Source organism: Phaethon lepturus, unplaced genomic scaffold (assembly GCF_000687285.1).
Source record: "Phaethon lepturus isolate BGI_N335 unplaced genomic scaffold, ASM68728v1 scaffold19185, whole genome shotgun sequence".
Taxonomy (NCBI): Eukaryota; Metazoa; Chordata; class Aves; order Phaethontiformes; family Phaethontidae; genus Phaethon; species Phaethon lepturus.
In genome coordinates this window covers 65,180-88,368 of record NW_010540071.1, presented here as the reverse complement: position 1 = coordinate 88,368, position 23,189 = coordinate 65,180, and the positions used below count along the sequence as shown (strand labels likewise).

Below are 23,189 nucleotides of genomic sequence, written 5' to 3'. Positions count from 1 at the left end.
CCCAGTTATTACGAGCTGTATACAACGCTGAAATGCCATTCCTGAAGCATGTTAAGTTAGAAAAAAAAAATGTTACTCCTTCTGAGTAACCCCATCCACTTCCTCCTTCCTCCTACGCCTGCCCCAGGGCCTTGGAGAATGGTTTAAATTGGGAAAAAAACCCACAAGCTAACAAAATTATTTCAGGTTTCATCTGCACTCTGTAAAGGATGCAACTAAAATCACTGTCCTTTGGGAACAGAAAAATATGCAGGCTTTTTTTATGAGGCTTATTTCCCTACTAGAGGCTAACTTGTTGCTGTGCAAAGGTCTCAGATACTTTCACGGAACATTTTAAATTGTTTTTCTGTAAATGTGTCCGAAATCATCAATTCAGCTTCATATGCAGGCAATAGGTATAATCATCACATCAGCATATTATTTCAAATAAAGACATGTTCAAAGCAAAGGCTAATGGCATGGCCGAGCTCCCAGGACCAGTAATGAGCACAGAACTTGGAAATTTGGGGTATCTGAATTTAAGCACATTATGGCCCCGTTAATTTGGTCCTTCTCTTCCTACACAACAGCCAACAGTATCATCTCTAATGGAAACCCTTTTTCTACCTGTCATATAGCCCAAAAAACAACAACAAAACTCCCTGAGAGCAGTCCCTGATGAAAAATAAAACCCCAGCCTGGAGAGTTGAGGTGATGTGCAATATATTGCCTTTCATCAACTATAATTAATTGAAAATAGTATGAAAACTTCCCCTAATGTCAGCATGCATAATCGTTAACAATATTATTAGAGGATGAAAAGAAATGCTGCGTCAGGCTGAAATATCCCAAGAGTTCATGTGTATCATCTGCATATATAATGTGAACTTACTGTGCCAGACCTTTTCAGCTCTGCAAAAGTACAACTGGGCTAAAAATAGCTCCAGCTCGTAAAAAGTTCGATGTTTTGGTGTAGGTATGACAGCGGTACAAAATCCCTACTCAACTCTAGATTGCTTCAGCAAAAATGACAAATGTGTTTAGATAAATTGTGGAGAGCAACAAATGACCACCATCAAAGGCTATGTTGTGTTTTCAGACAAAAAAAAAATTCAGGTTAAAACTTGTTCTTCCTGCTTCTGTCCCGCAGCTGTCCATCAAAACCAGCTTTCTCCCTGCGGTCTATCAAATATTTCCCTCACAAATCAATTTTACACATGATCAGCCCATACCCCTACTGAGCTGAACCTCCCCGTTAATTAAGTGAAGAAATTACCATATATATTATATTAATGCAAACATCATTCAGCTAGTAATTCACGGCTGATCTGGATAATGGAAAGGTTGAACACCCATTAACCCAAGCCAACAAAATGGGTTGGCTGAGAAATTCTAGCAGGTCTCATGTGACTCTTCCCTCTAACTGCAGCTCTGCGGTATCTGCTATTGTAATAATTAAAATCCTCCCGGTAGATCAATACTGGAATCTCTTTATGGGAAGTGCCCTGATGGAAATGTCTCAAGGAAGCTGGGGCTGTGGAACTCTGAAAAATTCATTTTTTTTATCTGACAATTATCACCACACTGCAGACTAATTCAACAGTGCACCCCTCTCACTCTGCTTTGAATGCACTGGAGATTGACATCTAAAAAAACCTAACATCTCATTTTAACAAATAAAGGCACTATTTCCACATACAGTTTGGAATTATCAGCAATCATGAAACCAGACAAAAAATTAATATACATTAAGCACTTCATCTTCTGATGGCTTCCTCTGAGTCTCAGTTATCGCAGCCTTCTCCTCATTTCCTCTCTTTGTATCTTCCTGTATTGATCTCTGCCTTTTCATCTCTTGAAAAAAGGGGAAAGACATGTAAAATTATTATAAAGCTTGATATTTATGTATTGAAATGTGGACTTACATTATCGGGTTTTCATATATTTATTGTTAAATATTATTAAATCATAAGATGGGAAAACAGGTTTTATATTTTCTCCTACCTGGTCTGCTCTCCACGTATTGACTGAAAGACTGGAGCTGAGTTTTTCTGACGGTAGAGTCCTTGCTGAACACAACAGGATTTCTAAACCGTTCTGCTGCTTTTTGTAATCGCTCAGCACGATGTTCCTCTGTTCCATTCTGCTAGGAAAAAACCCAGACACACAAGAGTTTCTTTTGTTTACAAATGGCAAGACACAAATTCGAAAGGTACGTTTCGGCGAGGGGACAGGACGCAGCTTTTGCAAAGAGGATTTCACAACTCGAGCTGCGGTTTACATAGGATGAAAGTATCAGCTGCGGAAAAAAAGGAGAGGAGCGATTAACTTTCCTTTTTTTTTTTGTTTTTGTTTTTTTGTTTAATGTGTGGTGGCAACGACTGGCTTTTTGCTATGCGGGCACCCTCCTGCAGGACTCTCTACTTATTTAACAGCCAGACCTATTAATCGTGACCTGTATTTGCCAGCGATGCTGATTTTAAGCGAAAAATCACTCCTTTGCAACTTTGATTTGCTAAGCGCTGTGCATGCTGCTGCCAAGTAGCGGCGTCTCTACCCCTGAACATGATCTGTATCGTTTTAAAAGCGTGTTGCCTTTAGCCTGTGTCCCTGCCCGGAAAAGAAATCTGTCGTTTTCTGTAGTCCCCCAGACTTGTATGACAAGAAGAACTAGTTTCTAATTTTATGCCCATTGAGATAAACCACTAATGCTGGATGAAGGCTAAAAGGTAGGATTATAATACTACCCCACTGAACTGCATTTCATCAGCTATAACTTTCCAAAGCCAGATTTGTAAGTAAGCCCTTTACAGCTAAGGAAACTACAATTATCTTTTCCAGGGCTTCCTATGTTAATACTGGTAACAAATTCAAATGGTTCTATCAACATGAAATATCCCAGAAGACTGAACCACCGCAGCGTGTGGAAACCACAGATACCGAGGTGCTGTGTACCAAACAAATATTTCATTTTATACCTAATCTTTTATTATTTTTATTAAGTGTTTTGAAAGTAAATAGGGAAAGGCTAAGATGCATGACTAATAGCTAAGCCTGCTGAATGCTGAAACTGGTTATCAAAAGCTACCAAGACTTTGCCCTTCCTCTGCATTGAGACAATCGGTAATGAGGGAGTTCTCCAATGGCCTATTCTCTAGCCTCAAGGAGGCCGGGGATACACAATCCCCAAGGGAAGGTAACAGTTTATCCTTTTCCACAAACACAGAATGCCTCATTTAGAAACGTGTAAACTGCATTTTATTAAAAAACAAATCCACCTCAATGCCGGGAGCTCCATGAGAACAGATGGACACCATATATTCCTTAGAATGCCGCTTTCCAACTCTTCCTTAGAAAGTCGTACACAGAGATAAACTGTGAAGTTGCACCTTTTGTGGGAGTACCTTAAACAAAAGCAACTCCTTCACAGAAGCTTTTCATAACCAGAAATGCCATTTTCGTCAGGTTAGGTGATACCGCATCACCCTAAGATGTGGTGTAGCCCGCCGTGTGTCATTTGTCGAATTAAGCTTAAAAAAAGTATCGCTCATATACTCCGGGTGACTTTTCAGCTGCACTAATAGGGTGGTTATGATTCTGGTTAAATAAAAGGTGGTTTCCTGTTATTAGCACAATAACCATCTGACAGCCTAAACTAGAGTCTTTACCAAAATAAACAAACATGGCTAATTTTTTAGGCCTGGCAACATGCTAAAATATCAGTGTGATTAGCCAGTAAATCCCATTTTAAGAAACCTTTTTATGACTGGGGACTTCTGCCACTTTACAAATGTATTCCTCTAAGCCCACTAATTCAGTTAGCCTTTTCAATCCATTGTATTATTCTTGGGCCAGCTTCATTTTGCATTAAATCCACTGCAGAAAGCTAAATTGAACGCAAAAATCAGACTTGATCCAGGCTTCCTTTTGTTCAAAGATAGAGACCGAAAGTCCTCTGCTGCTGCCACACACTTTCATCACCAATTTATAGGAACCGACAGTGTAAGGGAAAAGCAATGAAAGTCATTGTTTTGGGACTTCAAAGCATCTCTGTATCTGGGGAAGGAAATCCTTTCAGTCAGCAGTGCTTTCCCCCCAGACTGCAGGTGGGTGAAAAGTTATACCCAACTGGAAGTGCCCCAGAGCCACAGGGATATGAATGACATACAGGGACTATTTTAAAAAAAATATAATAGTAAGAACACAAGGGGTCTGATTAAGAAAATGAAATGGAAAATTGATTGGTGTGCACTTTATGCTGAAGTGGTGAACATTAAGAATAGGCAAAACAACCTCATACACGTGTCTGTTTTTCTCAGAAGCACTCGTCGTCAAGCACCCAAGTATGTATGCCTTTAAAGTGTACCACAGCTTAACTTTAATGGAGAAAAACCAGAGCGTCAGGCTTGGAAGGGAAGGAAATCATTGAGAATCCAATCCTGCTCCCACTAAAGTCAGCACCAGCAGCAGGACGGAGCCCGTGCCATATTTCTGATTTAAGTGACAACCTGAGCAATAAGAACTGAGAAACGTGTCTTATATCTCTTGCTGTTATGCCCATGACAAGTACCAAGATAAAAAAAAAAGAAAATGTTTTGATTAATCAACAGGAAAAAAAACAGTGCATTGCAAAGTATGCGACTGCACTGCCATGAAGATCTTCTGTGTTTCTTACTGTGAAGGATTTGATAAGAAATCATTTTCCTCCTCACGAAGTACAAACCCAAAATCGGAACACACAGGTACTGAAACAAAAGCATTAATCAAAACTTACCTTAATGTCTTGCTCTGAGCTATCAGTTACAGCTTTCTGAGCAGCACTGGAGAGTGAATTTGCCACCTGTGGCTGAGCTTCTAGGAACTTCTTCAGCTTCAAATCCACCAACTTACTGTTTTGTTCTGCTAAATATGCAAATACCACATAGAACAGAGTGAGATGCATTTAAATGCAGAGTCGCTACAACAATGTAGCAATTTAAAAGGTAGATTTCATTCACTTTGCTATCATTTCAAACTAAAAAAGTAAAAACTAGAAGGAAAATTATTTTTTTTTGCAATTAGGATCGGTGTAGATTTGTGTAACATACATAGGTAATGCCCAAGTACTCTCTCCAAAAAAAATGCAGCACTCAGCTGAATAAGTAAACGTTCTTGAAGACAGCAGATTAAAAAACCCACAAAAAATAGACATTATTTACTTTAAGTTACTCCCAATCTGTACGTACCTATACTTTGGTAGAAAACCACACTTAAAGAGCCATTTATTTTATGATGACAGATAACAATTTATCGCATATTCTAAGTACTGATAACCCCTTAAGTTTATGAATTCCTAATTCATCCCAAGGCTCCTTGGCACAGCTCCTCAGCGTTAAAATTTCAGTATCAAACGAGACAGCTTTCCAGTAATATTTACTATGATTTATAGAGTACGTTGAAGCCATGAAGAGCTGTAAAATGCCTTCGTAACTGCGTCGAAGGGACAGATTCAAAGTCTGCCAAAGCCCCAAAATTTTTTGTCATCAGTTTTAGCAACTTGGATCAGAGCCCAAAGAAATAAGAGTCGAGAATTTTACCTCCCAATAATGCTCATTCTGTACGTGACCGTTGACTATATGAATTTGTAACACACCTACACACACAGTTACCTACACATACACACATAATAAGGAGAAAGGTGTTAATAACAAACCACAGCGCAAATTTATGGAGCTAACCCTGGGTAGGAAGGCAGAATAACGCTGGCACAGAAGCCCCCAGACATATTCTACATGCAGCACCACGTGAGAAATCGCCCCCGAAACAGCGCGAATGCAGCATCACCTGCATTATATTATGCACGTACATCTGGGCCTTGGGTCAAACACAGAGAAAATAGCAGCTGCTGTGTTTTTCTATAGGCACAGCCTGAGTTTTTCACTGCAGGCTGGTAACTTCCAGCTGGTGTGGGAAGTGGAGCCATGACTGTTTTGCCGCACAGCTCTTGCCAAGGTTTGGAGCACTCCGATTCATGTTAGCCAAAATATTTTTGGCATGCTGGCAGTCAAATGATGCCTGCCTCCAGCAGCAATGGGCTGGGCTGGGTTATGACGAAGGATAGTTTCCCTTTCCTCTGGCACACCCAGTCAGGGTGCCCTCAATTGAGGCTCACATGTAAGTACATGCACATTCTCGTGGGTTTATACATAAACATCATGTAATAACTATGATATAAGAGGTTCACATTTTATCAGATACATTCACAGCAGCGTACGGTAGCAGTACTGACAAACACAGACAGATGCAATATTTCAAACCAACAACTGGCAGTAAAAATGGAAAAAAAAAATTTCTCCTCTTGAGAGAGATGGGAGAGACGAAGATTCAGCAGGGGACAAATTAATTAAGATGGTCATAATGATCCCAAATGTGAAATGCCCTTTACAGTTTTGTGTTTAGGTGCTCCCAGGAGATTCAGCCTTCATTAGAACTTGGTATGAATTGGCAGAATCCCACCAAAATCTGTACACTGATTTGTATCACAGCATTAGACTGCTTTCTGTATTATTGCCCATCCCCTTCCTTACTCGTTTGTCCCTCTGGTTCCTGTGCAAACTGAACTGCAAAATGATGTCCCAGGTTTTTTCCTGAATGTCTTCCCATGGTGGAGCTAAAGCGTTGGGTAGTGGGTTTGTATGCCTGAGAAGGTCTCTCTCAAGAAAAAAGCCCCATAGAAATGGATGTTGGTAGGTCACTGGCACTATGCGACAGAAATATTCATTTACTGATTTTCTGTTTCTCCTAAAATGAACCAGTATTTACTGGAAAATTATTTGACAGGATTCTGCTCTAAATTAGTTTAATTCAAATGCTGGAAATGTATCATATTGCATATATAGATATATTAAATACTAAATATATTTTCTTTCGTGTTTGGAAATCCTCAAATAAAGTAAGAGACATGACTGAAATCTTTCACATTAAAAAAAAGAAGACTAGAAAGCAAGCACTATATACACATAATTGTTGGTTTAATTTACAAAGAGCGAACACTAAATGAAGTCTTTTGATATTAGGGGCTACAAACATGGGTCCAGCTGGCATGGGCACAACCAAGTCGGAGGATGCTGTAAGAAGTTCCCTCCTGTCCTGCCTTTATGCCGACGCTGTCCTGTGCTCGCCACACTTCTCCAGGCTTGAGCAAACGTGCGGGGAGCAGAAACGCGCTGGCAGAGAAGCGCAGCATACTACAAAGAGTCCCTCAACAAGCCCCAGGGCCACTGGTAACGGGCGGACTTGTACAGAGAACAAACTCCTTCAGCAACTCTCTGAGCGGAGGAGCCCCTTACTGATGGGCAATTACCTTCATGTCTTTGAAGATCTAGCACCTTTTTAAATAAGCATCTCCCTAGTAAGATCCTGATATATTTATCATCTATGGAGGGACCTGAACTCCAGTTCTGCTCGATGACAATTTTTCAAAGGGGAAACACCACTACTATGATTTATTATTACTTGATCAGCATGTGCTAAGATTATACAAGCATTTCTACAAGAATACGAATGCCTTTAAAATGTGTTATTAAAAATATATTACTTGAACTTTGTAAAGTAAATAGGACTAATTTTGTTCAAATTTATACCTCCATGTCCTCACTGGAGCAGCAAGGTATAAATACAAGACCTGGTCCTCAAGAAGGAACTGGAGGGATACCAAGCCTACCGAGAAACCTAGAGACATGTTCATTCCGCTAAGCATGTGGACCAGGACATCAGTGCAGAGAGTGGCAGCTGTACTCACCAAGGCAACTGCTCACTCCTCTGGCCTGCCTACCTTGTGCTTTGCTGGGACAATCCAGGTAGGGTGATTTCAGGCGGCTCTGCTTTACAAATCTGGCCTGGGGTCCCCTCCCCCATCAAACAGCAAGAGACATTTAAATCTGCCATTGTTGGAAATAACGGTTTTGTTGCTGATTTTAAATTTCAACTAAACATGAATGCAAAATATTCAAAAAGAATATGCATTAGAGTTTAAAAGCCCTGAAAAAGCACAAAGGAAGAAAGCTATGACAGAGAGAAGCAGCACATCAGTACTTATATGATGATGGAGTGTTAGTCATGCAAAATACACAAAATAGCCATTATTTAAATTACCCGTTGAATCAAGGTCATTTTCTAGGTTAGTAAGCTCATCTCCACCTCCAGTAACAGAGCATTCAGGAACCTCCTCGTTAGTATCTATCTCAATATTATCATCATCCTCATCCTCATCTGTAGGAACATACAGCATTAAGGTTAGTATTTTCTTACATACATGCACCGTATCACTAAAAAAAAAAAAAAGAATGCTTTAGAGAACAAGCTAAATTATGATAAAAATGCAAATCATTAAATAACTCTGGAAGGAGATTTCACTCTGTCCACTCATGGATTTATCTTTAAACTGATGCAATTCAATATACACACAGGGGGCTCTGCTGGAAACTCCTGCTACAATAAAGGCAGAGTCTGGCCTCAGCGGTGGCTGCTCTCTGTGCTGAATCTCTGGCTAACTCTGAAAAGCACACGTGCTTTTCCTTATAACTTGAGTCAGAATCATTTCCCCTAGGCTCCCAGCTCTCTATAATGCAGAATGAATGCCAGTGCCTGCATACAGTGGGTTTGGACGGGCCTGGCCAACGGAAGGACTCGGGAGCTGCAGTCTCTTGAGAAAGGCAGCAGCTCTGGGCACTGAATTCCCAGCTTGGCGAGACTTGCTACTCCTTACTTTGCACAATATATCACAGACCGGTGATCGCTGTATCTTGCTTAGGTGTTAGCGTCTCCTACCATTTCTGACACGAGGAGGAAACCTACCACCTGGAACATCACGCTTAGCAAGCGCTGACCTCAGGTGTAGCAAGAGCACACTCACAGATTGCTGCCTTACTGCACCACTTTGAATCAGCATTGTTTGTAAGCTCCAAACATTTTAAATAAAATAATAATTGTAATTATATTTTATATTTTTATGGGATCTTCTTACCAAGTTTCTCAGAGCAGCTTATGAATATCACTTGTAAATGAGCCCCATAATGTTTTATAAAGTAGGCGATTATAATAATTACAATTATGATGGTGATGTAGGTAAATTATGGCACAGAAAGAGTAAGTAACTTGAGGAATATCACATAGCAAGTGCTGAATTGTGAAGCAGATCCCAGAAAAAATCCTGACTCATATTTTTCAATACAAATATATAATGTAATTAAACTCCATAAAAGCTAGATTACTACTTTCAAAGCACGTAGCTGCATTGTATTTACTCACTTTTAAGTCTCATATCAAACGCTATCTACACTTGTTCAGACTTATACGAACATTTTTTTCCTAGGTATGTATGCATGCGTGTAAATATGAGAAGAAAGAGAAGGCTGCAGAAAGAAGACATGTATAGTAACTAAAGGTACTTTAAAACACTCCACAACAGGAAAAAACACTAATTACAATTACAGGACATTGGTACATTCAAACGCCATATAAACAAAAAGGATCCTAAACATAGCACCAGGATGCCATAATCCTGAATACCGGAAGTTTGGACCAGGATTGGTGCTGATGACTTGTCATCTGTCCTTGAAAGACACTAAACTTCATCCCCAGACATGAAGTTTGCACTTCAGGCCCACACTGCTGACACGAAGGTCATACAGTTGTTTCTTTTCTTTACCTCTTTATCTCCACAGTCCTTGTAATGCCCATTTTAGGAGCCTGTTGACTTTTTTATATCTCTGCTACTCTCTTCTAACCAATTGCTCCCTTAGTTCCTGTGTAATTAATCAATGTCTTTCACAGACCTCTGCCAATTCAGGGTAAAGCTCTTGCTGCGACAGACAGGAGCAGAGAAGTTTCCATTTCAAGTGTCTTATTCAACAGCTGTTGCGTGTATGATGGAGCAGCAATCCGTGAAGTAGGACCCCTCTGTTTCAGCTGACCACCATGACTTCCCTGGGCTCCTCTCCACTAATTCTCAATGGTCCCTGGAAGAGTCCGCTTTCTTCCAAACTGCCCCAGCTTGAGCCAGATGGATGGAGAAAAACATCTCTCCCCAGCCAAACCAGGATGTGCGACCAGACCTGGGACCCGACAGATGGTGCTTCAGGTATACAACTGGGTGGGCAGAAACACTCAGGACTCTCTGCGACATCCTTTCTGTTCCCACTTAAGTCCACACAGATGGTTCTGTGATCTGGACTCTAGTTGTTCCAGGTAGCCCAGAGGTAGGTGAACAAAGTAGAAGGGCACAGTGTGATCATCATGGAGAAAGGGCTGGGGTAAAAAGCAGATTGAAGAGAGAACAGAGAATGGTAAAGCAGCAACAGCAACAATTCTGAAGTTTTGAATTTTCTTCAAAGCATCTCTACTTTTTATAATAAGGAGCTAGACTTCTCACAAGATTTTAAATCTTCATGATGGTGTCAAGAGAAATTCAGTGGCACTCAGGCCATGGTACTCTCAAACGCAGCTTGGAGCTCACGGTGGCACACTGAAAGCATGACTGGGCTAACAGCAGCAAAGGGCCATGGACATTTGGAAGAGGTGAAAGAGAAAGAAAGAGGGACGCCACCGCGGCAGAGGGAAAACAAATCCACCTCGAGCCTACAGGCAGGCAATGACTTTCCAAAGCACCCAAAGAAGTCAGCTCACAAGGTCGGCTCACAACTACCAGTCATCCAGCAGGATGCTGGTTATGTCAAAACAATCTAAACAAGATGACAGGATTTAAGACTGCTGCATACTAAGGGAATACTTAGATTATTTGATTTTCTTTAATTTAATATAGCAAGATGAGATCAGAGGCACTGTCTTTGACACCACCATTTTAGGTAACAAAAGAGATGGGAATGTCAAAAACACCAGTTCCTAGTGTCAGATAATGACCTGACCTAGTATTTAATTTAAAGTTGGAAGGCTTTGACTGAATATAATTATCAGGACATGTACACTTTATTAAAAAAAAAAAAATCAATTAAAAGCATTCATTTGAAGTCATTTCAGAAATTTTCAAGTATCTTTAAAAATCTACAGATTCCTTGTTTTAAACACTTTAGGTTTTTTTTCCCAGTCCAATGTTCTTCCAGTGTATTAAAAAGGGAAATGTGTTTAGGGAGCATGTTACAACAAGATTTTGCAATTATAAATGATAAAAGGAACAACATGACGAAGAGATAACAGATATCTTTCATGAAAAGAAGAAATTACTAGCGTGAAAAACTTAAAGCACTTGGTCTAGAACCAGGGCATGTATTTAGAAGAGTACTAAAGAATTGCTTCCTTGAAAAGTATGTAAATGTGGATCCTAGAAAGACAGCAAAGCTCTACTATGTCATGAAGAAATTAACAAAATTAAAGATAAAGGATTAAGTCCACAACTAAACGGCACTGACCATTACCTACACAGTCTGGACTGAAGAGAGCAAAATAAGAATCTTTTGGAAGCAAATGGAAATGCCAGAATATCGATGGAAAAAAGATCCAGAGGCATTTTATAGCTCATTTGTCTTACTATCCAGATTAGGCTCAGGCTTAATTTGTGGTTAAACTGATACTCTCTTGAGTTGGTTTAAGCTTGTCCACATCTGAAGGAATTGCAGTAGACTGTATCTATTTCTAGATGAAATTAAAAAGAAACAATTTTCATAGAAAGGTAGAAGAATTGATAGGCGTTGGATCCCATTAGCAGGAGAAGCATATGTAGGCTGCCACTGGAGTTGCATGAACACTACTTGCTCTTTAGGGCAGATCCTCCAGGATTGTCTCTGGGAAATCCTTCAAGCTTGTGGATAGTCAGATATTTAGTTTATTTACTTTCAGGTACAGAGTTCACTTTAAGGCTACAGGATGTGACAAGAACATCTGAACAGTAATAAAGGAAGAAAAGGTGGGGAATGGAAGAAATGCAGAGTCAAAATACTGGTTCAGTGTACAAGAAATCAGATGTCAGGACAAGAAAGCACAGCAGTAACTGCCAACAGATACAAATACTGTTAAAAATATTAAAATGAGGACTTAACACTGACTTATGCATCGGAGACTAAACATGATGAGTAAGCCTGAGCTAGCATGCACATTCCCACCAAATCATTGCCTCAGAAGTAAAATCTGTAATGTACCCTGAAACTTTAAGCATAGAAGTGCAACGCAATGCCAGCTGGTTCTCTTTGGTAAGTTTTTTAAATGCAGTATGCATTTCTAGCTTTTGTTATTAATTCCAAAATTTTCAAAAACTTTTTTTGTCTTACAATACATTTGGATGATGCTTCTCCTGTGTTTTTCCCTTCCTGCTCTTCCAACATCTGTATTCTGTGCCGTTCTTGTGTTCACTCTCTTCTTCCCTCCCAGTTTTGCCTTTTTTTGGCACTTTTTTCACCAAAGCCTCTTCACACTATGCTTGTCTTACCCCCTGTCCTCGCCATTCTTCCCTCCCTCCACTGCTTACTCACCATCTCCAGATCTGAGCCACATACTCACAAAGACACTGTCTCAAATAAAGGATGGAGATGTGCCAGAGTAAAGAAAACACACTACCCAAATCCCAAAAGAGTAGACGGGTGTTCCACTGCATGGGGACAATGCCTAGATAAGATGTCAATTCCTTTGTCCCGTTGCTGCTGGGAAAAGGGAGGATATTTGGATTCCTATCACAATACTATACCTGGACCCATCTCAAGGCATCTGCTTATCAGCCTGAAGCTAGTAGGACATCTAATAAATTTGAAGCTGCCATCCCAAACCCTCTGGCAGTTGGCAGGAAGAAGTATTTTCTGTCTCATATGCCAAATAACTTATGAAAAAGACTAGATTTCGTAGAAAAGGATGCTCTTTATCCAGGAAAGTTTGAACTTGCTATAGCTGTTTGAGTTTTTCAGACCCATTATTAAATAAAGCCTTTTAACAGAGAGTGTAGCACCAGTGCCAAAGCATGAAACTCTTAATGAGCACACAGGAACAGTGAAAGAGATCACATTTTCACCTACATTAGTGAGCAAGAAGTTAGTCTTTAAAAACTCCAAAATCCCAAAGCTGAAATGTCACTTTTTTCTAGAGTAACTTAATTGAGAGAGAGGAAAATGATTTGGTATATTCTCTTTTTGTAAATTAAAACGTAGCAATCAGTGCAGGAGAAGATATTAAGGCAGCATAATGGACAAGAGAGCTTGGAAGATATATTACTGTAAGCTTGCCTTGGGTATTATATAGGGAATGCAGGACTATACACAGAAAAAAAACTACTACAAGTGAATGCAGTCAGGGGCAATATCCAGAACCCAGTTGTAATAAGGAGACTGTCTATTAAACCCTAATTTTTGGTGGAAATCAAAACATGAAAAAGACTAAACCCAGAAATAATTGTAATTTATGTGGTTTATAAAGCGTTGGTGCCATTTCATAGAACTACTCCATTTTAGAAGACTGAATTTCTTGAGTGGAGACCTAATGTGGCACCTGACATTACCAGTGGTGTGGTAGAAGTATGTGGAAGACATGCAATAAGGAAAGCTTTCTGAGAATGAATAAGCAGAAGGAAGTGCTATAAAATGCACGTTGACATGAAAAGAGCAAAGGGGAATAAAAGGAGACAGGGAACGAAAACTGGAAATCCAAGAGAAGTTCAGATAGCTTGGCCAACCTACTGTATGAACAAAGAAAAATCAAGGTAGGAAACATAAACGAAGGAGATCACTCAAAGCACATGCAAAAGTAGAAAGCAGCGAAATTGTTATACTGGATAAAACTCAACAAGTATAGTGGTGATAACTTTACAAACAAGTTGTCATCAGTATTGATACTGTCTCCTCCTGTTATTAAACACTGAAGCTCTCTGAGTGCATATGCAATCTATATATATAATTTTTTTTTTTTTTAATATATATGCATTGTGCATAGTTACCTCTGAGACTGTTTATAAACTGAACAAAGGGCAGGAAGAGCAATGGCAAAATTCAGAGGAAAATTTGAACAAGGGAAGGCCACATCCCTGAAAGCAGCATACTGGGATATTTAGCAACACTACAAGTGAGTTACTGTGACAAAAAGCATAACTACTGTCCAGCTGAGCACTCAGGATATACCCAGAAAGTGTACCTTACTTGGAGGGGAGAGATAGCAGAAAGAGCTATGTACAGGCAAGATAAAACAGTGAGGAGGAAGTAACTGAGTATCGTAAGGATGGGGAGTCATAAATTGTGAAGAGGGATGAAGAACACCATAGTCTACTTAACATACAAGTACTGTGCCATTTCGCTCAGCTTGCCTTACTCCCTCCCCATCAAGGGTGTAATTTCCCTATTTATCATGAAAGAGAGTTATGTTGGCAAGCTTGGTTTACTGGGCAAAGAAAGGAAAAGTGAAGACCAGACCCAAAGGGAGATGTACAAATAACTGCTTTTCTCTTTGGTGTTAAATGGAAAAGAAGTGTAGGGTTTAGGGTGCAGAGAGACTATATTTAAATATATATGCATAAAAAAAATATATGTAGTAGAGAAGAAAAAAATACTGCTGTTGAATCTACATGCATTGTGAATGTAAAGCTGGATTTCCCTGACACTTTGGCTTACAATTACATGTTAGTATAGGAAACACAATTTCCCCTCAGAATATGTAGAAGACACTAAAAGAGCAAGAAGCCTGTACTGAAATGTGTGCTCAGCACTCATTTGAGTTTGAGTGACACTACATTACTCCATCTCGTAGCACTGGCAGGTATATGAATTTTAATGACATTTCAAAGTCAGTTTAATAACATTATAGCAATATTACAACTCAAAACCTGTAAAGGCAAGTGGTATGTCAAAAGACTGCCATTTACAATCAAAAGGTTGGTGCCCTCACCTCCTGTGGGCCACCTTTAAAATTCTCTTCCCAAGCAGTTTTTGGAACACAATTAATACAAAATAAAGTTTCTTAAGTATTTCTATGTTGTTTTCCCCCCAAATCATGTCCATGCTCCTACATAAAAATATATATTGAAGGGATTTTAACCAACAATCATAAAACTCTAAAAAACTGTGTGTAATGATAAATCTCTAAATAATAGGCCAATATGAGCTACTCATTTGCATAACATCTTTTTCTTTCAGTCACATATGTGCTTTTCTTTTAATTGATGGAATTTAAGTGATACAACGCTGATTTAGGAAACATCTACAGCTAAGTCTTTTGATATATGCACTTGATGAAAAACAACATTTTGAAGTGTGAATAAAAGTGACACCCAAAAAGTCTCTGGTTTCTAGGTTGCCATAGGAATAAGATACAAGGTTCCGCAGCTCACCTCCAGATGCCTTTGACCTTTCTTTCAACTTTTCTGCAGCCATTTCACTGTAGCTAGGAAGTTCTGACATCTTCACTCCAGATCGAGCTTCTGCTATTAGCTGACGAGCTCTCTCTCTCAGCTGCCGACGCCGCTCTTCATCTTGCTGCTAAGATATATTGAACAGTTGCCAACTCAGTAATTGACAGAAATGCAATTTCATTCTCAATCTGATCATCATGATAGTAACTGGTTTACAGCATAGTGCTTGGCCCACATTATAAATAGGATGCTCGATATCAGTTGGGTGTCACACCACAATTTTTAAAGACATCCATGAATCAGGTTTTTTTTAAAGCATTCCCCAAATTATTAATGCATTAGAAACCTAATTATTTGCAATTTTAAAGCATTTATAAATTATGTTCTATAAAAATACCTTGATGAAAATCCTCAGACACCTCCGTCTCAAAGTAATAACTACAAAAAGTTTCACCGTGGCTATAGAAATGGTTTTACTAAATTGAATTACTTGTTTGAGTAATATTCTCTCATAGAACTGACATAAGAAGCCAGTGTTGCTCTCGGTTACTCCAATCACCCAGCTGACTTCAAAGCGTAATGTGACATCGAATCTGAGGCATGGAAAGGAATCCAATCCTTTGACTTCAATGGATATAGCTCTTTTTTTTTTTTTTAAACAAACTAATGAAAATTAATGAAAGAACAATAGATGCCAGATCAGAAGAGACTTTGCATCACTTTACAACATCCTGCTAGTGGGACTTTGGTCAGTCATTAAAGAGATCATAGTGGAACCATCCAAGATAGTGCTGTCCCACTAAAGCTCGTAACTATCTTAGAAGCTTGATAATATTTCAGCTACATAAATGAGTAAAGTTCTAGAGCATGAAATTTTGGAAAAGACTAACACACCATACTAAAAAAATATTAATAAAAATACGTGTTTAAACATATCTATAAGAATCCATTAAATTATAAGGGAAACAATTTCCATTTTCACCTTAAAAATACAATTTTTTCAAAGTTTCCCCCCTCCCCTCAATATCAGAAACGCTCAGAAGCGCAACAAAGTCAGAGTTTGGCTTTAAGTCAAATCTGCCGAGAAGCTTGTATCATTGATATAATGGCCACGAAAAAACCCAGGTATGGGCAGTTGACCTGAACCAAGTGGAATATAACAAACTGCCTAATGTTGGAGAACCATCCTGGCAGCCTTCCCACCGACCCAGAAACCGAGCATCCCACACCTGCAGATGCTGGTGAGAGCTGCTGCTAAGTGCTATTTAGTTTAAGCAATCATTAATAAAACAAGCGCAAAATACTAATTAGGTACATTTTACCCATTTCCATGTAAATTGTTTGTTTGTAGCTATTTACTCAGCATTGTTCTCGGCACAATAGAAAAAATGCAAATGACTGAATCAGAATGCAGCCCTAATGGGACTGTTCTGTTTATAACCATTAGCCCAGAGGTGTGCTGTAATTCAATCCTCAAGCAGCAAGATTTAGCCTCATTAACAGCTTGCATGGGCAGGTTACAACTCATAAAACCCTACAGTAAACAAAGTATATGGACACAGCACAATATCTTGTCTCTGAGTGACAGAACCTTGATTCCCTATCAGATTGCCTTGATTTACTTTTCTCCTAATGTCCTTCCCCTGGAAAGGCAATTCTGCCTGGGCCCTGCAAGGCAGCGGGATGGCACACTGGCTTTGTTTGCTTTCTCACCCTTTAACTTCCCAGAAGGCACGGAGCAACAGTTTTATCAAAAACTTATTTGGTAAAGTACACATTAGGAAGACAACTGGAAAGCTTCCCCCCTGCTCCTATGCACGATAATAGATCAACTTCATGTAATTTCCAGGCAGCCAACTGACACAGCGACCAACTTTATTTTGACCCGCGGTATTCGGTAACATTAATTACATTGAATTTTACATGAAATAAACCTGCTCAAATCTCTACTATTTGTAATTCCCGGGATAGAGGAACTTGTGGTTTTGATTTAAATGACTTTTAAGAAGGAATGTGCAAAATTTGTATTAAGATTCCCATGCGGTTTAGCGTCAAACAATTTAATCTACTATAACACATGTAGTGTAAAATAAGGCCAGTTAAGTGTTTGTGACAAAAATGCCCTAAACTGAGCAGGCTGATTCCCCCCTCTCCTTTTCTCCCCTCCTCCTGAAAGAGAACTTGTATCCTGAATTATTAGCATAGTCATTAACATCCCGGGGATCTCCAAGCAAACACAGATTATTGTGGCTTGTGTTTGTGCTGATTAAGCCAATCATCACCAGCGGATAAGAGAAAAACCAGCCGAGTTCTTGCTTAAATTCAATTCAGGTATTTGAACCTTCGGTTACTGAGCTTGGCAGAGGAAACACTGGAACTCAGAGCAGAAAAAGTAGGTAGATTAAGCTTTCGAGGTACAAAACAGTAATTAAACAGCAAATCAGTTCCCTAGATGTTGGAAAGGAAAGCGCTTGGGAGAGGTATGGAGGCATGAACATAGCTATTAAAAAAAAAAAAGGAGACACGAAGAGAAGCTCCGCACCAAGAAAGGAGCATGCAAACACACATACTGCGATTTTTTTCCTGTACAGTTGAAGAGAAAACTCACTAAAATCTTTCAGCCTCTGACATGAGCCTGACATACCGAGGAGACGTTAAAGTTTGCTCTGTTATTTTCCTCCCAATTACTTTGTAATGGTCTAAAGATCTGCCATGCAGATGCACAGCGAGGAAAACTTCACCATTTAAGGACAAACTCTTCAAGAATAAGTAATGTAATTCCTTGTTTCCCTCCTATAAAAATGTATTGGTATGCAATTTTTATATTTCACAGTTCACCGACATCTCGGCAAGCTTTCTTCCACTGCTTCAATGGTGCTACTTTTAATTTTATCCTCCTTAGTCCTAGTAATTAAAGTGATCAGCAGTGGCATCCCAACGGCTTTGACACAGCTACAACCCCCTAGCAGACTCCAGCTTTTAAGGGGAAGCGGAAGAAAAAAAGGACGGGAGTTTCATTTCACTGGAACAAGAAAATCAAGCTTCTCCAATCCTCAACTTTATCCAATTGTTCTTTCAGCAGCCTTTGGATCTTAAGGAACAAATAAAAATGGCTGCCATTAGGGGGTCCTTTTTGTACTCACCGCAGACAGCAATGACTGACGTTACTTTGGCCAAAAATGATGCCGTGGATTTGGCAAGATGAATTCGAATGTGAAACACTGGCGGGGCAGTTTCCGAGATCATTACCCGGCCAGCGATGTCGCTCGGTGGTGGCAGAAGCTGAGAGCTGACCAACTCAGTAAAATATTGGGAGTAGTGGAGTCTTGCAGGGGAAAAAACCCAAACCCAACCAACCCCATAAAACCCACTTCGTCAAATCAATAAAAATTCTGCAACTTCTTGCATTTTCAAAAAAACCCCACAACCTCTGCCAGGGATTTTCAGCCATCTTTTGGCAGAATTTTGGGAGGATCCACACCAAGTTTACACTAGAAGTCTGATAACATATTATCCTCTCCCTATAAAAAAATATAATCCCGTGAGCTGCATTTATTTGATGTTTAAAAAAGAAACTTCTTTACCGTGTCCATAGACTGGGGCGGGGGGGGGGGGTGGGGGGGAAGCGGTAAATTAGCGATACTCCAGGGCAACAAAATTAAACCAGAATTGTACCTATGAGGGGGAGTGATTCCCATAGCTGTAGGTTTCAAAATTGTCCATGGTCTGCCCCGAGTTCCCAGTACATCTAAGAGAAAGAACTTGACTGCCACCTCTTTCATCATTAGACAGGAAGAACGGCTCTGTTATTAGCCATTCAGAAAGAAAAAGACTTCTGTGCTTGTCCAGAGGCAAGGATTACCAAAATGTACCTATTCAGTTCGTAGAGAAGACAGAATAAAAAAAAATTAAAAAAAAAAAAAATTACACGAGCTTTAAAGGTTTGGGCAGGCTGGGTTTTACTGTGACCTTGATCAGCTCTTGTTTGAGTAAATAGGATTTGGGATGAAACATTAAAACTGTTTAGCAGATCTTTTCAAACCATTTCAAACTTTTCTTATGTTAGTTTATAATATAACCAGACATGCTTGTAAATGGCCACACCTGCTCATTTCTCTGGGGATGGCCTGATCTCTGCCTTTTCTAACAAAGAAAGGACGGGAGAAAAAAAAAAAAATCAGCCTTTCTTGTTGCAAACCAGAGTGGAAAGTCAAAATCTTTCTCAAGTTTGTCCCATCTGGTCAGATTAAATCTTTGATCACCCTGGGGACCACATTTATGTTCGGTCTCTACTACCGTTTCAGAACAGCTCAAAATAGACAGGTAGCGAGCAAAATATGAATTGCTAAGCAGGGAACACTCGACATAAATAAAAGTGCATTGGCTTTGGATTTCTGTGGCTACTCAAATCATAGGAAACGGTCAGCAAAGAAAGCCATAAACATCTTGGATATTTTCTGCCTTCTGCCTGGCACCTACATCAGCTGCCTTACTACCAATAAACTGTATGTAGCTTGAAAATATTTTTTCATGAATGTATATCACAAAAAGTATCAAATGACTTGTCATAAAGAAGCAGTGGACTGCATAAAAAAGCAGGCACTGATGGACTAATGAGGCAAGACAGAATGAAACCAGAAGTAGCCCAAAGTCTAAAACCCTAAGAATCACAAACAATGTCTTAACAAACCTGTCCCCTTTAAGAAAAAAAAGCCTCCCAAATTCACAATAAAATGGGGTTGTGTGGCTGTAAAATGGAAAACATTTCCTTAAACCTAGGAGGTATTTTTAAAGAAATGTTAGCCAGCAATTTTTAATTTTTTTTTTTTTTTTTTTTTTTTAGTATAAACCATGTTGTTCTGGAAAACCTACAATTCACATGGTACACTGTTGCTGGTGTGACGAATGCTGGCTGTAGAAAAACAATCCATTGATAATTTAATTCCTCGTGTCATTGTGAAATTGAGAAACTCAGTTTACTGAATGAAAAAAATATATATTTGAAAAAAAGAAAGGCTGACTAAGTAAGTATCACCTTGTGCTACATCCAAGGCCTCTTGCTGGTTGTCTGGCTGCTCTTTTGTAGGCAAAAAGGAGCTGAACGCTCTCTGGCTCCTTAGATCTGGCCCAACAAATGCACTGCCAGTCATGCACATGGATCCAGCTTAAAACCCAGTGTGAGCCTAAAAGAAGCTAGTCAAACTGGCACCTACTCATGCAGAAGGAGATAGATTTGTCATGACAGGCTGATTATTCAATGTAAAGAAACAGTTTAGCTTTTCTAATCTGGTACAAATACATCTTTCTCAGAGAAAAAAGTAAAAGGTCTAACAGTTCAAGTATTTAAAGTAAAGAAACCAACAAAAAAATTGTAACGTCAAAGTGAACCATAGGTATTTGTGCTAGAGCATTCTGCAAAAACAGCCCTGCAGTTCTGCTCAGATAAATAAGATTTAACCCGTTTAACCCTTTAGGAGCCGCACATCTACGCGACAATCGAGGCAAGCATTTCTATTTCGCACTGCGCTTGGCTCTACGGCAAGTTTTAAGGACAGGCTGAAATATCCAATTCCAAAGACACTCTCTTTTTTCCCCCTCTTCTCGCTCGCCTGCACCGACACTAAGAGCGAGGCGCTCTCCCGGTGAACAATGCGCGGGGCAGCCTTCCCTACCGACGGGGCTCCCAAGAAAGATCATCGAGAAAGTCGACCTAAACCAAAAGCAGCGACAAAGCCCTCCGCTAACTTCTTCCCTGGAATTTTTTCTGCTTAGGCATGTTTGTGCTCTCCCTCATTGGGGAAGTATAATTAAGGACAACAATCACCTAAGGCGTCGGGATGCAGAAGCTTGTTACGCCTGTCACCGTGACTGTCAATGCTATTGGCATTACCCACAAACAGGGTCTCAAGCATGCAGACTGAGAAATATTCTGAAATAGTGCCATCATCCAGGCAGGGCATAATGTCCAAGCTGAGATCAATAGTCTAAACATGGTATTTTCTGTGCCTTTGCACAGTCGAGTTACAGACAGAAGTTAAAGCTGCTGCTTACTCATTGTAGGAGTCAACATTCGTCGAGCTCCACTTAAGGGATTTTCTCTTGTGTAAACTTGACTTTATAATTAAAAAAAAAAAAAAAAAAGTGGCGTTATGAAACAAAGACTTTTGGCAAGTGCGTGGGATGCGTAAGCTGGAGAGCAGCATCTTTCAGACTGCCATCCTGGGAAGCTTCCTTCTCGGGCGGGCAACCCCGTGCCGAGAGAGGAAGACGTGCCCTCCTGAGGAATGCTCCCGGTTCACTCCCAGCCGAACAAAGCGGAGCGGGCTGCAGGGCGCCTCCGAAAGTTGTTTCTCTCCCCCACTGCCCTTTCCTTAATTTTCGGGGGAAGGTGGCGGGATCCCAGTTGACTCACATGTGATGAGAATGGACAGAACAAGTGCAAACCCTATGCCTCCCTGGATCCTATTTTGCTGGGGTTTTTTTTGAAAATGTCCTGCAAACTGCTGGCAGCTTGTTTTTAATGGAAAATACCAATCGCCTAGGATCTATACCTAGCCTTTTGCCAATAATGAGAAAACTTCACCTTCTGTCCCCAGCAATTCTTAGGAAATCTTTTGCTGTTATTCCTACAAATCCAATTACAGATTGTTGAGTAGCTAGTGGAGTAAGCTTATTGAGGAGTGTCACATCACTAAGTCGTGCGTATGTGTTTCAGTTTGTAATGTGGTCTGAGCCGCTGTAGAGGTGTCAACTTAAAATGCAAGTAAGTAGCAGAACAGGGCTAATCCCAGCCACTACTCCCCTGCAGCCAAATTGTAGCGCAATGAATGACAGTGGAAATGCAAAGATGCCACTGTGCTTATCACACACAGCCAGATGGTGGACCTGGATCAATGCACACATGCCACGATCAATGCATTTGATAAAGAATTAAGAAGAAAACTGTACATGTTATCAAAGAACTTGTACATGGCATAATTATGATTCTGCATGTGCTTACTGATGATATTGGAGACTCAGAGGCAGGTGATAATGAAACTGATAGGAAGAAATAGCTTAAAGGCTACAGCATATGGCCTCAGCACTAAGAAATCTTGTCAAATAGTTCAGAAAGCTTTTTTAACTGTTATTACAGCTCATAGTGCAAGCTGGTGGCAACGTTTTAATTTTTTTTTTTAAACCTGAAATGTCAAAAAGTTACAAAAGCTGTACTTTTCAGAATGGCTCAGAAAATAATTAAGACACTATTGTGTTTTAAACACTGCAAAAAAACCTACAGGTAGAGAATGTGTTCACAATTCGCAGGGGTGGGGGTGAGTGGTTGGGCATTTTTAAATACATAAAATTCTGCGTTCCGTTAATAAATGTGTTTAGACTTTAAGGGGGCTTGTGGCAGTGTAAGGAATGTATCTGGGTAGCGATTTGCATTCAGCACACCAATTTCTACAGATACAGTTTTGATATTATTTCTCATCAAATATAGAGTATTTCCCTGTTACCATTTGTGCTCTGTCAGCTGCAATACAGCCACCTTGGATGTGAAAGAAGGTAATTAAACATTTGTGGAAAATAAAGTCTAAAGTAATACAAAAAAGCATATACATTTATAATGTATTAAAGGTACCTAAAATACAAATTCTCATGCTCCAGTTGATAGATGAGCTGTCTAATCAACGCCTGGACGTAACTTAAGTGCTCTCATTAGTGTGAAGACCTTCAGGCTAAATAAGACTAAATCCCTTAAAAATTGCTTCTGCAATAGAAAAATCCCCCTTACTATTTTCCTCTGCCTAAATCATATCAATTAAAAAGAGAGGGAGGGAGGAAGGGAAGAAGGGAGGGGGAAAGACAGGCATTTTCACATGACTTTGTTTTAACTGACACTCAAAAAACTATC

General features: G+C 39.8%; 1 protein-coding gene across 1 annotated transcript in view; it reads right to left on the bottom strand.

Moving 5' to 3' along the window:
• LOC104620973 (EH domain-binding protein 1-like) overlaps window positions 1-23,189 on the bottom strand; it is a gene marked incomplete at its 5' end in the record, with an annotated part of 119,032 nt that overhangs the window by 35,145 nt on the left and 60,698 nt on the right. The window contains 5 exons of the mRNA XM_010287342.1: window positions 1,727-1,833; window positions 1,984-2,122; window positions 4,754-4,878; window positions 8,113-8,229; window positions 15,272-15,419. Of these exons, the coding sequence (XP_010285644.1) occupies window positions 1,727-1,833; window positions 1,984-2,122; window positions 4,754-4,878; window positions 8,113-8,229; window positions 15,272-15,419 (636 nt within the window). The remainder of the gene's footprint in view (window positions 1-1,726; window positions 1,834-1,983; window positions 2,123-4,753; window positions 4,879-8,112; window positions 8,230-15,271; window positions 15,420-23,189) is intronic.